At 53.9% G+C, this 14,613-nt stretch overlaps 1 protein-coding gene across 8 annotated transcripts; it reads left to right on the top strand.

Annotated features, from left to right (window-relative positions):
- Positions 1–377: 377 nt before the first annotated feature.
- On the top strand, positions 378–14,087 carry UBL7 (ubiquitin like 7). Of its 8 annotated transcripts, none has more exons than XM_033070919.2 (12): positions 378–439; positions 1,055–1,245; positions 1,684–1,803; positions 2,317–2,399; positions 2,499–2,583; positions 3,404–3,461; positions 4,580–4,713; positions 4,820–4,869; positions 5,379–5,546; positions 6,329–6,451; positions 7,064–7,218; positions 13,987–14,087. In XM_033070919.2, the coding sequence occupies exons 2-11, from the start codon at positions 1,062–1,064 to the stop codon at positions 7,199–7,201; spliced, it is 1,143 nt and encodes a 380-aa protein (XP_032926810.1). In that variant the 5' UTR covers positions 378–439; positions 1,055–1,061; the 3' UTR covers positions 7,202–7,218; positions 13,987–14,087. The 8 variants fall into 8 exon arrangements, with proteins under 8 accessions (XP_032926810.1, XP_032926809.1, XP_032926808.1 ...); XM_033070918.1 differs by lacking the exon at positions 13,987–14,087 and adding an exon at positions 10,991–11,069; XM_033070917.2 differs by lacking the exon at positions 13,987–14,087 and adding an exon at positions 7,324–7,449.
- The last annotated feature ends 526 nt before the right edge of the window (positions 14,088–14,613 follow it).

The raw sequence follows: 14,613 nt of genomic DNA, 5'->3' as shown, positions 1-14,613 counted from the left end.
AGCTCTTCTTGTCAGAAAAAGTTGGCGCCTTGGCACGGGATTTGGTCACAGGCGTAGTGGCCTCTCCTTTTTTGGGAGAGGATGAGGAGATGGAGCAGCGGATAGCGCTGAAGACCGGGCAGCTTCGGACAGCTGGGCCCTCCTGCGGTGGCGGGGTATCTACTGGAGCTGCTCGCCCACGGGGGAAGGATGGCAGCCGCTTAATTACTGAGGTAGCGTTAATTAGAGCCGGTCGTGGTGGGGGCGTATCGCGGAACTGCGCGCCCCTCGCCGCGCTCCTGCCTTTAAACCCTCGGCCGGCCGCCCATTGGCTGGTCTTGGCAGGGCAGCCAATCAGCAGCGCCTTCGCTTCGGGAGGGCGTTACCGCCCACTCTGCCGGACTCGATTTCCCAGCACGCACTGCGCTCCCTACAGCACTTCCGCTTCCGGTCCGTTGGGGTGAGGTAGCACCGAACTGTGGGAGGGCCTGGGGGGCACGACCGGGACCCTCCTGAGGTGTGAGGGGGGTGGGAGACACGGCCGGGATCCTCTGGAGGTGGGGAGGGGCGGGAGACACGGCCGGGACCCCCTGAGCTTAGGAGGAGGCTCTGGTGGGAACACGGCCGGGGGATCCCCCTGAGGTGAGGGGCGGCCTGAAGTGGGTATGGCCGGGCCCCCTTGGGCTGAGGGGAGATGTATGGGGAACACGGCCGGGGTCGCTCTGAGCTGAGGGGAGGATTGGGATAGGGAACGGCCCGGATCTCCCTGAGCTGAGGGGAGGATTGGGATGGGGGACGGCCCGGATCTCCCTGAGCTGAGGGGAGCATTAGGGTGAACATGGCCGGGACCCCCCTGAGTTGAGGGGACGCTCTGGGAGGAACACGGGATCCCCCTGAGCTGAGGGGAAGCTCTAAAAGAAGCACGGGATGGGATCCCTGAGCACCGGGAGGGATCGGGGCTCTGGGGATGGCTCACACAGCCGGGACCCCTGAGCAGCGGGGTTCGGAGCTGTGGCTCTGTGTCCCCCGGAGCCGATGGGGGTGCGGGGTCTGACTGAGCGTGTCCCCAGCACAGAGCCGCCATGGCCCTGCCGGAGTGGCACATTGCCGTGAAGCTGGCGGAGCAGCCGCTGGCCCCCAAATCCATCCTGCGCCTGCCGGAGACCGAGCTGGGCGAGTGTCCGCTGGGCGGCTGCAGCATCTCGCACCTCAAGCAGCTCATCGCAGGCAAGCTGCAGGAATCCATGCCGGACCCCGAGCTCATCGGTGCGTGCCCCGCCCGAGCCTGGCGCTGTCCCGCCGCTTGGGGACACCCTCGGCCCGTCCTCCCAGCGCATCCCGCTGCTGCTGCTGGGAGGGCTCGGTGTTCCTTCCCTGTTTCCTTGGGGTCACGGCGCTCCAGCTGCGGCAGTGCCCTTGGTAGGGAGTATTTGTGCTTCCCACTGTCTCTGTGTCCTTGTGAGATGTCTCATGGGGACTGAGACAACGAGAGAGAGGTCAGCTCTTACACAGGAGGTGACTTTGCCACCCCCTCTAGGTCAGCTCCATGATTTCCCTCCTGGCTGTCAGCTCCACAATTTCCCTGTGTTGTTCCCTAGCCAGCTGGAGCAGCTACAGCTGCTCAATAACCCCTGGGGGTATAAACCACACCTAGAGACCCCCAGCTTGTGGCACATGTTTATCTTCAGGTGTTTGTTCCCCCAGACCTGATCTACTGTGGCAGGAAGCTGAGGGATGACCAGACCCTGGATTTTTATGGAATCCAGTCTGGCTCCACCGTCCATGTCCTGCGCAAGTCCTGGCCTGAGCCTGACCAGAAACCCGGTGAGGAGCTGTGGGAATTACCCCTTGGGATGTGTTTTATTGGGCTGAGGGACAGCTTCTCTCTGAATTTGCTGCTGTGGAACAAATCCCCTTGTTTGGGAACTCCCCACCTCTCCCAGCAGCACCTGGGTGTTGATTTCCTGCTGACAGAAGAGTTAAGGAATGGGCTGTGCAGCATGGAGAGGGATCATCCCTTCCTTAATTGCCTCTGATCCATTTTAGGGCATTGCCAGGCAATCTGGAGCAAAGCCCCAGGGATGAGCAAGCTGCTGTGTACTCTGACTGTACAAAAAGAGGAATTGGAGTTGGCATTCCTGTAATGGCACATGTGGGAGGATATTCCTGGCTATTTTTATGAGTGTGCAGCAAGTCGTTACTCTGCAGTGACTGCACCCAATCCAAGGATGTTAAAGGATCCCTGTTGCAGCATGGAAGCCTCAGTGGGATGTGAAATGGCTTTGAGGGCTGGCAGAGGCTGAGCTGTGTTTTTGTTTTGGTGTGTTCTCCCCTCAGAGCCCGTGGATAAGGTGGCAGCTGTCCGGGAATTCCGTGTCCTGCACACTGCCCTGCACAGCAGCCCAGCCTACAGAGATGCTGTGAGTGCTCTGCTCCTGGGGGGAATTCAGCTGTCCCCTCCCTCTGGGGACAGTCCCACAGTGGGTGACATTCCTGAGCTGCTCTGCTTGCCCTGGCAGGTCTTCAAAATGCTGGGAAACAAGGAATCCTTGGATCAGATAATTGTGGCTACTCCTGGCCTCAGCAGTGACCCTGTGGCTCTGGGTGAGTCTGGCTGTGATCCAGAGGATCTGAGGAAGGGTTTGATTCCTGGTAAGGGAAGGGAGAGACCCAAATCTAGCTTGAATTCCTGATTGGGAGAAAGCAGAGTTTAAAAAAAAAAAAAAACTGAAAACATTGTTGTGTTCCATTGGTGATGTTTGGGGGTGGGTCCTGGCTTCAGAAGGGTCAGGGAAAGGAGAGATGGATGATTTCCTCTTGGGGATGGATCCTGGCTTCAGAATGATCAGGGAAAGGAGAGATGGATGATTTCCCCTTGGGGATGGCTCCTGGCTTCAGAAGGATCAGGGAAAGGAGAGATGGATGATTTCCCCTTGGGGATGGCTCCTGGCTTCAGAAGGATCAGGGAAAGGAGAGATGGATGATTTTCCCTTGGGGATGGATCCTGGCTTCAGAAGGATCAGGGAAGAGAGGGAATGGATGCTCTCTCCCTGCTGCCAAGTGCTACAAAGTGGTTCATTAAATCCAGCCTGTTGTGGGATGGTGGCAGTGTGAGGCAGGTGGAATTTGGGATGCAGTCACAGCCTGGCTGCAGGGAGCTGGGGCCCAGCTTCCATCCTGCCCTTGAGGTGGAACACCCACAGGATCTGCTGGGGAAAAAAAAAAAAGGTCCCTTGGGTGTGTGGCTGTGACCAGAGCCTCTCCAGGAACACAAAGGCCTCAGAGGAACAATAACAATATTATTTGTGGTGTTTACTCATGACTCACTTCCTGGAAAACAATTCCTATTTGTCTCTGTGGCTTTTGTTGAGACTGGCTCCTGTTTATTGTATCCTGTCTCACTGCATTTCCTGGTCTTTTCCAGGAGTTCTGCAGGACAAGGATCTGTTTTCCGTGTTTGCAGACCCCAGCATGCTGGACACGTAAGTTCCCTGAGGTGGGGCAGTGACTCAGCAGTGTCCCCAGTGTCACCTGGGTGGGACAGAGCTCTGCTCCTGCCTGCCAGGCTGGGACACCCCTCCCTCAGCAGCTGGGTTAATGCAGGGGGTGCCACCATCACCTCCAGACTGGGGGTCACACCTGGAGGGGGCTGCTCAGCCAGAGAAGAGAGAGCACGTGGGAAATGAGAACCATGGGAAAGTCAGCATGGGTCCAGAAGGATCCTTGGAGAACCTGGGAAAGGTCCAATGTGGGTCCAGAAGGATCTTTGGGGAACTGAGGAAAGGTCCAGCATGGATCCAGAAGGATCCAAGGCCAGGTTCAACATAAATCCTGAAGGATCCTTGGGGAACTGAGGAAAGCTCCAGCCTGGATCCAGAAGGATCCAAAGCCAGGTTCATCATAGAACCAGAATGATTCTTGGTGAACCAAGGCCAGGTCCAAGATGTGTCTGGAAGCATCCAGGTCCAGAAGGATCCTTGGTGAACCAGGGAAAGGTCTAGTGTGGATTCAGAAGCATCCAAGACCAGTCCAGAATGATCCTTGGTGAACCCAAGCCGTGTTCAAGATGGATCCAGAAGGATCCAAGCCCAGGTCCAAGATGGATCCAGAAGGATCCTTGGTCAACCAAGTCCAGTCCAAGATGGGTCCAGAAGGATCCTTGGTTAACCAAGGCCAGTCCAAGATGGAGACAGAATGATCTTTAATGAACCCAAACCATGTCCAAGATGGATCCAGGAGGATCCAAGCCCGGGTCCAAGATGGATCCAGAAGGATCCTTGGTCAACAAAGGCCAGTCCAAGATGGAGACAGAAGGATCCTTGGTGAACCCAAGCCATGTCCAAGATGGATCCAGAAGGATCCAAGCCCAGGTCCAAGATGGATCCAGAAGGATCCAAGCCCGGGTCCAATATGGATCCAGAAGGATCCTTGGTGAACCAAGTCAGTCCAAGATGAATCCCTGGTTCACCAAGGCCAGTCCCAGAAGGATCCCTGGCTGCCTGGAGGGGTTTGTTGTGCAACTGAGGCAGCAGTGGTGCTGGCTGTGCCCTGAGCTGCTCAGGGCTGGTTCCTACCTTGCCCTGTGCCCATTTGTGCCCAGGTTGATCCCGGCTCACCCTGCCCTGGTGAACGCCATCGTGCTGGTGCTGCACTCGGTGGCCGGCAGCACCCCCCTGCCAGCCCCGGACACGTCCTCACGGGCCATGGCCTTGGGCTCCTACCGGGACATGCCAGGTATGGCCACCTGTGAGGGCAGCTCAGGCCTGAGTCCTGGCTACTCAGCCAGAAACTCCCAATTCCTGCTGTGTGCAACATCCTTTTGTCCCCCTTTCTGGTGCAGGTGGCTTTCTCTTTGAGGGGCTCTCTGATGATGAAGATGACTTCCACCAGGTAAGCAACACCTCTTTTTGGGGTTTAATTTGTAGCTGTTTTCTTCCTGCCTGGTGAACAGCACGAGCTGCTCTGGCTCCCCAGGGGGATGTGGAGACAAACATATTGATCCTGGCTGCTTGCAGGGTTTTCCTCAGTGCTGAGCACACAACAGGAAAAGGGAGCAGAGGGCCAAAGTGGAGCGTGGGAATGCAGATCCTGCCCTCCTGCACTCATCCTCTCCATAGGACAAAGGGGAAGGAAAACTGGATATTTGGGTGCCTGTCAATGGGCAGTTGTTTTGTTCCAGGCTGATATCACCCTGGCTGGGGGCTGATGGATGATAGATTGAAAGCTTTCCTGCTGGTTTCCAGCTGACTGTGTGGAAAAAGAGCACATCCCCCTCTGGCATGTTTGCCTTCCAGAATTTCCACCTTTAGGAGTCTTGGGGATGGCAGGGCAGGGATCAGTGGTTTGACTGGAACACAAACACCGAGGTCACAGCTGGGTTTGTCTCTCCCTCCCTGCAGAGCACGAGGTCCACCCCTTCCAGCAGCACCTCTGGCTCGCGCCCGGCCTCGCTGGGCTACGCGGGGGCGGCGGGGCCTCGGCCCATCACCCAGAGCGAGCTGGCCACAGCCCTGGCCCTGGCCAGCACCCCCGAGAGCAGCTCCCACACACCCACCCCGGGCACTCAGGTAACAGCCAGCAGCAGGGGCAGCTCTGGGCTGGCAGGACTGGGTGGGCATTCCCTCGGGGAGGAGTTCCCTGGGTGATCTCAGTTCCCCTGGGGAAGAGTTCCCTGGGTGATCCCAACCCTGGCTCTTCATTCCCTCAGGGAGCAGTTCCCTTCCCTCAGAGAGCAGTTCTCTGTGTGATCCCAACCTCTGGCACACCTGGCTCTGCATTCCCTCAGGGGAGGAGTTTCCTGGGTGATCCCAGTTCGCCTGGGGAGGAGTTTCCTGGGTGATCCCAACCCCTGGCACACCTGGCTCTGGATTCCCTCAGGGGAGGAGTTTCCTGGGTGATCCCAGTTCCCCTGGGGAGGAGGTTCCTGGCTGATTCCAACCCTGGCTCTGCATTCCCTCAGGGGAGCAATTCCCAGGGTGATCCCAGTTCCCTCAGGGAGCTGTTCCCAGTGTGATCCCAACCCTGGCTCTGCATTCACCCTTGCAAATCCATGTGATCTTTATCTTCCCCATGATCCCAGCACCCAGGGGACAGCTAGCACAGCCTGGCTCAGCACTGGGATCTCTTCCCTCCCTCATGGAGGAGCTCCCTTCCCTCTGGGATTGAGGCTGTGCTGGTTCCTGTGATCCTTCTCTGATCCCTTCCCTCTGGGATTGAGCCTGCGCTGGTTCCTGTGATCCTGATCCTCTCCCTCTGGGACTGAGGCTGTGCTGGTTCCTGTGATCCTGATCCCTCTGGGATTGAGGCTGTGCTGGTTCCTGTGATCCTTCTCTGATCCCTTCCCTCCTAGGGCCACTCGTCCGGGACGTCCCCGATGTCCTCCAGTGTCCAGTCAGGGACACCCATCACCAATGACCTGTTCAGCCAGGCCCTCCAGCATGCCCTGCAGGCCTCAGGGCAGCCCAGCCTCCAGGTCAGTCAGTGCAGCCCCTGGAATCCTCAATCCCTCCTGGGGCTGGAAGGGGCATCACTGATTTTCTTTTTTTTACCTAAAACCAGAGGCCAGACAGAATTAAGGGATAAAAGTCAGTTTGTTTATATTTATTGAAGGGCCTTCAGGCAGGTTTTGGGCAGATGAAGCTCCCCCAGGGGCTACACCCAAAAATGGATGATGTGTCATGGGTTTTCACACTTTTATAAGTTTGGTCCATCTGCATAATGGAGGTTAATATCCCCCAATGAGTTTACTCCCCCATAACTCATTTTTGTTTACATTCCTCAGGGCCTGAGGCAGTGAAGTGTCCTTGATTCCAGGCCTAGGGAGGAATTGTTGTGTCTGACCAAAATGGGAAAGCAGCAGCTGACACTCTGTATGGAGCTCAGAATCAGCCACTAAAGAATTGCAGGATTACAAATAGATGAGAAATAGAAAAGCAAGAAATCCTAAGGCATCACCACAGACACTGCAAAAACACTGGGTGGAGCTGGGATGGAGGGTGGATTTGGGGGCTATACTGCATCACTGGGCTGTCAGGAGCTGGGGTTTTCACACCCACCCCAAACTTCTCCTGTTTGCTGTGAGCAGAGCCAGTGGCAGCCCCAGCTGCAGCAGCTGCGAGACATGGGAATCCACGACGACGAGCTGAGCCTGAGGGCCCTGCAGGCCACAGGAGGGGACATCCAGGCTGCCCTGGAGCTCATCTTTGCTGGGGGAGCTCCCTAAATCTTCCTGCTGGGCTGGTGAGTTGTGCTGAGGCTGGTTCTGTGCCTGGGGATGCTCCTTGCCTTGCTCTCCTGTGGGGGAGCACCGAGGGCAGCTCCAAATCCTCTCTCCAACCTCCTCAGGACTCAGCACGGAGAAGGGAAGAGGTGCTGGAGATGTGACCCCTCCAATTGTGCAATGTTTGATCTGTCCCCACACTCTGCCTGTTGTTTTATCCTTGCATTAAACAGACCCTGGGCGGTTCCCTGGCTGCTGTGTGGGTTGTGCTCTGTCCCGGGTTGTGCTGCAGATCGCAGCAGGGAGTGGAACTGCAGGAAAAGCTCTGCTGTGGTGGGAGGTGGTGCTTTCAGCAGAGGGCAGCCGGTTCACGGCCACCACGAGGTGACAGTGACAAAGAAATCACAGCACAAGGACCGAGGCTGTTTGCAGAGCTGGAGAAGTGCCCTCTAATCCCGGGTGCCACCACGTGCCGGGGCTGCAAAACCAATTAACCATGTTTGCCTGTAATTGCAATCAGTGGGAGCAGCGCAAAGCCCGGCCTGGAGCCGGGCCTAGCGTCACTGCCATCGCAGCCAGGGTTTAACGAGCCGTGAAAACGGGAGCAGGTTCTCCTCGGGTGCTCTCCTGCCTCACCTCCAGGCTGCTGCGCTGCCCTGTAATCCCTGAGTGAGCTCTGTGATCCTGCTGATACCATCTCGGCTTGCTCTCTGCGGGGGGAGCCCTGCACTGATAGGCTTTAATCCTGTCCAGAGGATTAATGCCCGAGGGAAGCAGGGAGGGGCTGTTTTTGTGCCTCAAGCTGCAGCAGATAAGATGGGATGGACACCGATGGCTTTGCTGACACCCTGCCGGGGTCCCTGCCCTCTGCACGAACACCACACGGGTTTTATGTGTAAGAAAACTGATTAATCCTGGCTCCTGGCTTTGCAGAGCATATGCACAGCACCCTCCCTTCCCCACAGCCCTGCTGGCAGCCCCCAATCCTGCAGGATCACCAGGGATTAAGCTCTTGCCCAAAGCTGGGAAGCACTGGACACCAGTTTCCCTTCCTGCCCCACCTGATTTCTCAATTTAGGCCTCACTGCTGTCCCAAAATTGTGTTTTTTGCATCACTCTCAGGATATTTGATCCCCCTGCTGACCCATGTTTGACACAAAGCTGTTTTTGCTGCTATTCCTGCTTCCCCACACCCCCAGAGAGCTGAGAACTGCCTGGATTTTTGGGCTGGAAGTGACTTTTCCCTGCTTTCCTCTCCCGACCAGCAGGGCTTGGCTGGGAGCAGCATCTCAGGCACATTCAGGCTGCAGCAGAGGAGAAGTTGGCAGGAGCTGCAGGGCTGGGGAGAGGCTCTGCTGCCTCCTGCACGGCTGGGCAGCTCCTGCAGGAGCAAGGGAGCTTAGAGGGGGCTGGGAATGCTTCTGCAGCTGCCCCAGGGCACGTTCCAGCTCCCAGCCTCACATGGAATTGGTGCTGGCACACAGAAGTGATGCTCAAGGGCATGGAGAAGCAGAACAGCAAGGAAAGGCTTGGAAATACAGGGTTAGGTTGTGGTATTTATTGGCATGGGGTGTGGATTTTGCAGCTGAAAAGACAATTTTTGAGTTATTTATTTGTCAGGACCCTGATAGAGTGGGATTTGAACACATCATTCCCCTCTCTGCTATGAAAAAAAGGGAGCAATAAAAAGATTAATTGGTAGAAGTAAAAATCTTCCAGTGCTGGATTTTGGGGATAAACCAAATACTCAGTTCCAAATGTCACAGTGAAATAATGTTCTCTCTAAATTTCCATGGAATCATGGACCATGTGCTGACTTGGAGATGCTGAATGTTGAGCTGACCTCAGCTCACACTAAACCTACTAAAAGCAAAGAATTTTGCAATCAAAATTTTGTACTAAAAACGTGAGTGGGGGGAGACAATGACATTTTACACAAGCATCTTCAAAGCTCCAGTTGTCCATATAACTGAGAACACCCAGATTTGTATTTACAGTAATTTCATGATTATAAGCTGCACCGTTTTGACTAAAATTTTGGTCTGAACCCAAAGTGCGGCTTATAATCAGGTGTGGCTTATATATGGACAAAGAATGAAAAGTTGCTGTTTTAGTTTGGAGGACAGGTGTCTGCTGAGAAAGGCAGGAGCTTCTCTTTGAAATGGAGAATGTAAACCCCCTCCCTCCAAATTATTATAATTTTGAAATCAAGGGGCTTTCAGGCAAAGATATGGGAATTAGGAATAGCAGTTCTTTTCTAGGGAAATTAAAATAGAAATACAGCACTACAAAGAAACAAACCCCAAACCCTGACACAGTCAGAGTACAACCTGACACCCCATCAGGCAGGGTGTTGGCAGCAGTCTCATTCCATAGTGGCTGCATCCTCCTGCAGTGACAGATGTGATTCAGTTGGAGCAGTGCTCCTGTACAAGGTGCAGTTTCCCTCCGGAGCTCCAGTGGTGATGTGGAGAAATCTGGTTTTCCTCTGGAGTCCAGTGGAGAAAGGGGCTCCCTTAGTGTCCCAAAACCTCTGTTTTTATCTTGGTAAGAAATGTTGGGCTCTTCCCCCTGGCTGGAGCAACTTCCAATGGGATGCAGTAATTTTATCAGTCCCACAGTGGGACTCAATGGCCATGAGCAGAAAATGACTGGCTGGAGGGAGGATGGGTTGTGCAAAGATAAAGAACAATGCCCTGCCTGGTTTCAATGGATGGCCCATTAGCAGAATATCTCCCACTGAGATAAGGATCACTGCCCCCACCCTCAACAGATGGTGATAGAACAGATACCTTTTATCACACTCTGTATTGTAATGTGGGGCTTATAATCGTGAAATTACTGTACTGGGGGTTTTAATTGCTAAATTTTACAGCCAGGGAGCAGACTGGGAAGAGTTGGCTCACCCTGGCAGAGCAGGAGGTCGGGCCAGTTCCCCAACGTCAGCAGGGACCTTCTGTGACATCAAAGAGCAGCTCTTGGGCTGCTTCCCTGCTGGCCTGATGGGGCTGGGACAGCAGGGATGGGATGGGATGGGAGCAGCTGCTTTTCCTGCCTTGTTTTCCATAATCCTGTTTTTCATCCTGCTGCTGGACACCTGCAGGGTGGGGGAGGATTGGCACTGTGTGTCCTCTGCTTTTCTGGAAACCTTTTTTCTCCTTGCCTCTGATTTTAGGCTGATTGTGCTCTGCTTTTCTGGGGACCTTTTTCTACTAATTTCTCTCATTTTGGGCTGATTTGTGCTCTGCTTTTCTGGAACCCTTTTCCTCCTCATTTCTCATTTTGTACTTATTTGTGCTCTGCTTTTCTGAAGATCTTTTCTTCCTCATCTCTCTCATTTTGGGATTTGTGCTCTGCTTTTCTGGAATCTTTTTCTCCTCATCTCTCATTTTAGGCTGATTTGTGCTCTGCTTTTCTGGAGATCTTTTTCATTTTGGGCTGATTTGTGCTCTGCTTTTCTGGAACCCTTTTTGATTGCTTAATTTTCCAGCTAAAAGGTAGAATAGAGCTGGAGCAGAATCTTTCAGGTTGTTTTTGCAGTGCTTCAACCAATTCTGGACAGGTTTCCATGGGATAATGGTTGTTCCTTACTCTCCCCTAGCCTGACAAACTCTGAGAATCACATCCTGGGGCTCCACACCTTTCCCTGGCACATAAATTCCAGAAAAATCTCTCAAGGTGACTTTCCCTGGTGCTCCAGGATTTCTTGGGCAGGTACATCCAGCAGCAGCAGCAGGAATTTGTCTGGCACAGCCTTTGCCCACCAGTTTTGTTTTTTTTTTTTTTTTGCAGAGGACTCGGTGGTTTCCTGGCTGCTTCCAGCTTTGTCCTTGTAGGAAAGTCCAGAATACATCAAAAATTCAAGTTTTTCTTCCTTTTCCTGCTCTGTGCTGGCTCAGTGAGCTGAGGGGTCTCAGGGAGGGGACAGGAAGGGACAAAAGAAGAGGGGACAGAGATGTCCTTGGCAATAAGGACATTTTGGTTTTATTCTTTCTTAGGGGAAATTTGGAGAAAGGAGGAGAATTCTGCTGAGGTGAGAGCAGGTGACACATCCCAGTGACCCATGTCCTGGGGGGTTTGCTCCCTTTCCTGGCATGAATCACCATTTTCCTGTTAGGAGTGACAAGAAAAGGAGTTCAAAGCCCTTTTAAGGTCACAGAGTTGAGAGGCCCACGTGATCCACAATAAAACCACGCAACTATTTTAATTTGGTGAAAGCAGAAATGGGCTGAAAATGTCACCCTGTGAGAATATTTCTATTTCCTTCTGTTCCCTTTTATATTTATAGTGTTCCAATATTCAGAAACGTGTCCCAAAATCCCTTTGAGAGGGTTTTTCCCCCCTCTATCTCTGAAATAAATGCTGATTTAAGAGCAAGCTCTGCTGGTTCAGCAGGGAGGAATTAATTCAGGTGTTGAGTTGGAGCTGTGGGGTTCCACTCCAGGAGCCATAAAAGCATCAGAGGGGAGCCAGAGTTCCTTTTTTTTTTCCTACAAGGGCCAAGAACAGAGAGTGGAGCAGAGAAAAACCCATTCCTAAGAGATTTTCTGGCTGTCAGAGGTTGGGGGACTTTCAGAGCTGGGTGTGGGAATTGGGAACACACCCCACACCAGGATTTTCCTTCAACTGCTAAATCTGGTAAACAGGAAAGCTTTGAGTGTTCCTTTTGGGGTGCATGAGGAGGTGCCAAGGACAGGGCAGACAGCAAAGACATTGTCACTGGGGTGTGAGGAGCCAGCCCAGCACACCCTAAGCATTTCCCTCCATGGTGCTGGATTTTTTTTTTTTTTGGGTGCTGGATTTGTTTGGTGCTGAATTTTTTTTTTTTTTTTTTGTTTGGGATTTGTGTGTTGCCAGGTTTGCTGGCTGTTCCAGGGCAGGGAATCTGAGGGTGCTCCCACCCCTCAGGATCCCTTCCATGGGGTTTGTCTGGCATTAAACACTCTGACCCCAGAGCACTCTGTTTGCCATCATTTAATCACCTCCAGTCCTGCCAGCTGCTGTCTGCTGGGATGAGCTCCAGTTTGTCCTCCCTATTCCCATTTTCCTCCCTGATCCCCAATCCCTAAAGGTCCCTGTGGGACCAGGCTGGCCCCATGACAGGTGACAGGCAGGGCAGGAAAGGCAGATGGGACACGGGAGGAAAGGAAAAACCAGCCAGTTCTGCCTGAGCACATGTTGGTGGCCTGGTGCTGCTGATGGCAGTGTCACCAGTGTCCCTGTGTGTCACCAGGCCTGGGGGGGGGCTCTCAGGAGTCCCACAGGAAGGAGGAGCAGGGCATGGCCTTTCCCTGTGCCTCCCTTCCTGGCGAGACAGACAGCACTAGCACTGCTGGCAGCGCTCCCAGGTCACAGGGAAAGGAGTTTGCTTTTCCCCAGCAGCTCAAGGGTTTATGAGCTTGGTTAACTCTGGCATTTTTCCCAGGCAGCTTCTGCAGAACCAGGTGAGTTTGTTTGGATTCTCTGCAGGCTGACCGTTCCAGCTGCTGATTTGCAGAGAGGTCAAACCTTAACCAAGTGTGTGCAGGAGGATTTTGTGACTAGTCAAAATTGTCATCTTGTTTAGGGGATGGGTGATGGTGCTGGGTCCTCCAGGGATGTGCCAATCCTGTTTTGTGGCCATTCCCATGGCAGAGGAGCACAGCACCCAGGGAAAGAAGGATCAGGAATTGCAGAGCAGTGTGACCTGCTGGGTCCTGGCAGCGAGATGGAGCTGACTCTGATGAAGGGAGTGTGGCTGGGCAGAGCCCCCCATTCCTGTTCTTTCTGTTCTCCTATCTTATCTAATTGTGTGAAACTTCACTCAGGATTTTATTTTCTCTGCCTGAAACCTTTGGCACCCCTGCCTCGTTTCCTGCCCCACCCCTCTGAAGATGTGACACCTTCAGGGGGGTTTGGTGACCAGGGTGGGCTTGGCTGTCAGGCAGGACCTGTCACCAGTAAATCACATGGTGATACTGGCCTGGAAGGGCCTGGGCCAGCCCCTGGGCTTTCCTTTGGAGGCACAGCAAGAAGGGGAGTCCCAGGCTGGGGTTTTGTGCTGCTCTCAAAATCACTGAGTGCAAATCAGCTCGGTCACAAGTTCCCTTCTGGCCAAATCTCCTGAGAAATCTTCTCTGGGAGGGCAAAATCTCCTGGGAAATCTCATCATGGGGGCACATGGCTCCTCCACCCTTATCCTGAGTGGTTTGTGAAGCCCTGGGGGTGGCTCTCAGCACATCTGGGCCCCTTTGGTGACATTTGTGCCGTGCTGTCCTTTGGCAGAACCCAGGGGGAACTTGTGCCAGCTGATCAGAGCCCCAAAACTCAAACCAGCTTGAAGAGATGAGCTGGGAAGCCCCCAGACTCTCAGGACTGTGGCTTTGGGGAGGGGTGGTTGAGGTTTTTTGGTTGCTGCCTGCCAGGAACAGGAGCTGGGGAATTGAATTTGAGCGTGGAGAGCAGAAAATGCAGCAGCTGATGAAGGATCTGCTCTGCTCGCTTCCCTCCTCACTCTGTCAGCTGGGGAATGAAGGGGCTGTCAGCACCAAGAGGAGCTGTGAGGGGAATTGCACTGATTCCCACTCCAAACCCAGCCTCAGCAGCCAGCTCCTTCCCAAAAGGAGGAATGGCAGCTCTGATCTTCCAAAAGTTCTGTCCCAACCTCCTGGGCCATCAGGATTTTCTGGTTCTGGGACAAAACCTGCAGCATCCCAATCTTGTCTGGGGGAAAAAGGGGGTGAGGAGCAGGAACATCCTCTTGCCTGGCTCAGCCAGGGCTGACATTTCTGTTTTTTGGTGCTTCCAAGGGTCACATTCCAGGCTGAGGGAAGGTAACGGATCTGTTTTTGTGGATAAAAATCACCGCGCCGCCTGCTCGGGTGCCAAGCGCAATCCGAGCTCTCTGGGTTGCCTGGGCCACAAACATTCGGTTTGTGATGAATAAAACTGCTCCTCTTGGGGAAAAATCTGTGCTTCTGACAAGATTGTTGGGGGTGGCTGCCTCCTGATCCGTGCTGGAAGCGAGCGCATGATCCGGGAGAGAGAAAGCTGCTCACGAGTTGTGCTGGGGAAGTTCTGATCCTGCAGTGGAGCAGATGGAAAATGCTGCAGGAAGGGGCTGAGCTGGTGCCTGCAATCCAATTCCACATGGGCCTGAGCTGACAAACTGAACCTGTGAGCTCCTTCTCCGCTTTGGGAAGCGTGTCCTTCGTTCCAGCACCTCCTGCAATCCGGCTGGAGGGAGCTGGGATGGGCTGTGAGGAGCTCTGAAGGGTTGGGTTTTCCTGGGACTGTTTTCCATGTCCTGGAATTGCTGTCCCAGGCAATGATCTCATGATTCTGGGAGCCAGGCTCCCTCCTGGCTGCTCTCAGGGGTTTGAGGGAGGAATCATTCCCTGTGAGTACTCCAGGATGAGCTTGGAGGTGTTGGACAG

This window comes from Catharus ustulatus, chromosome 12, assembly GCF_009819885.2.
Source record: "Catharus ustulatus isolate bCatUst1 chromosome 12, bCatUst1.pri.v2, whole genome shotgun sequence".
In the NCBI taxonomy this organism is placed as follows: Eukaryota; Metazoa; Chordata; class Aves; order Passeriformes; family Turdidae; genus Catharus; species Catharus ustulatus.
Note: the sequence above shows the minus strand (reverse complement) of the source record. Positions and strands in the feature narration are given on the sequence as shown.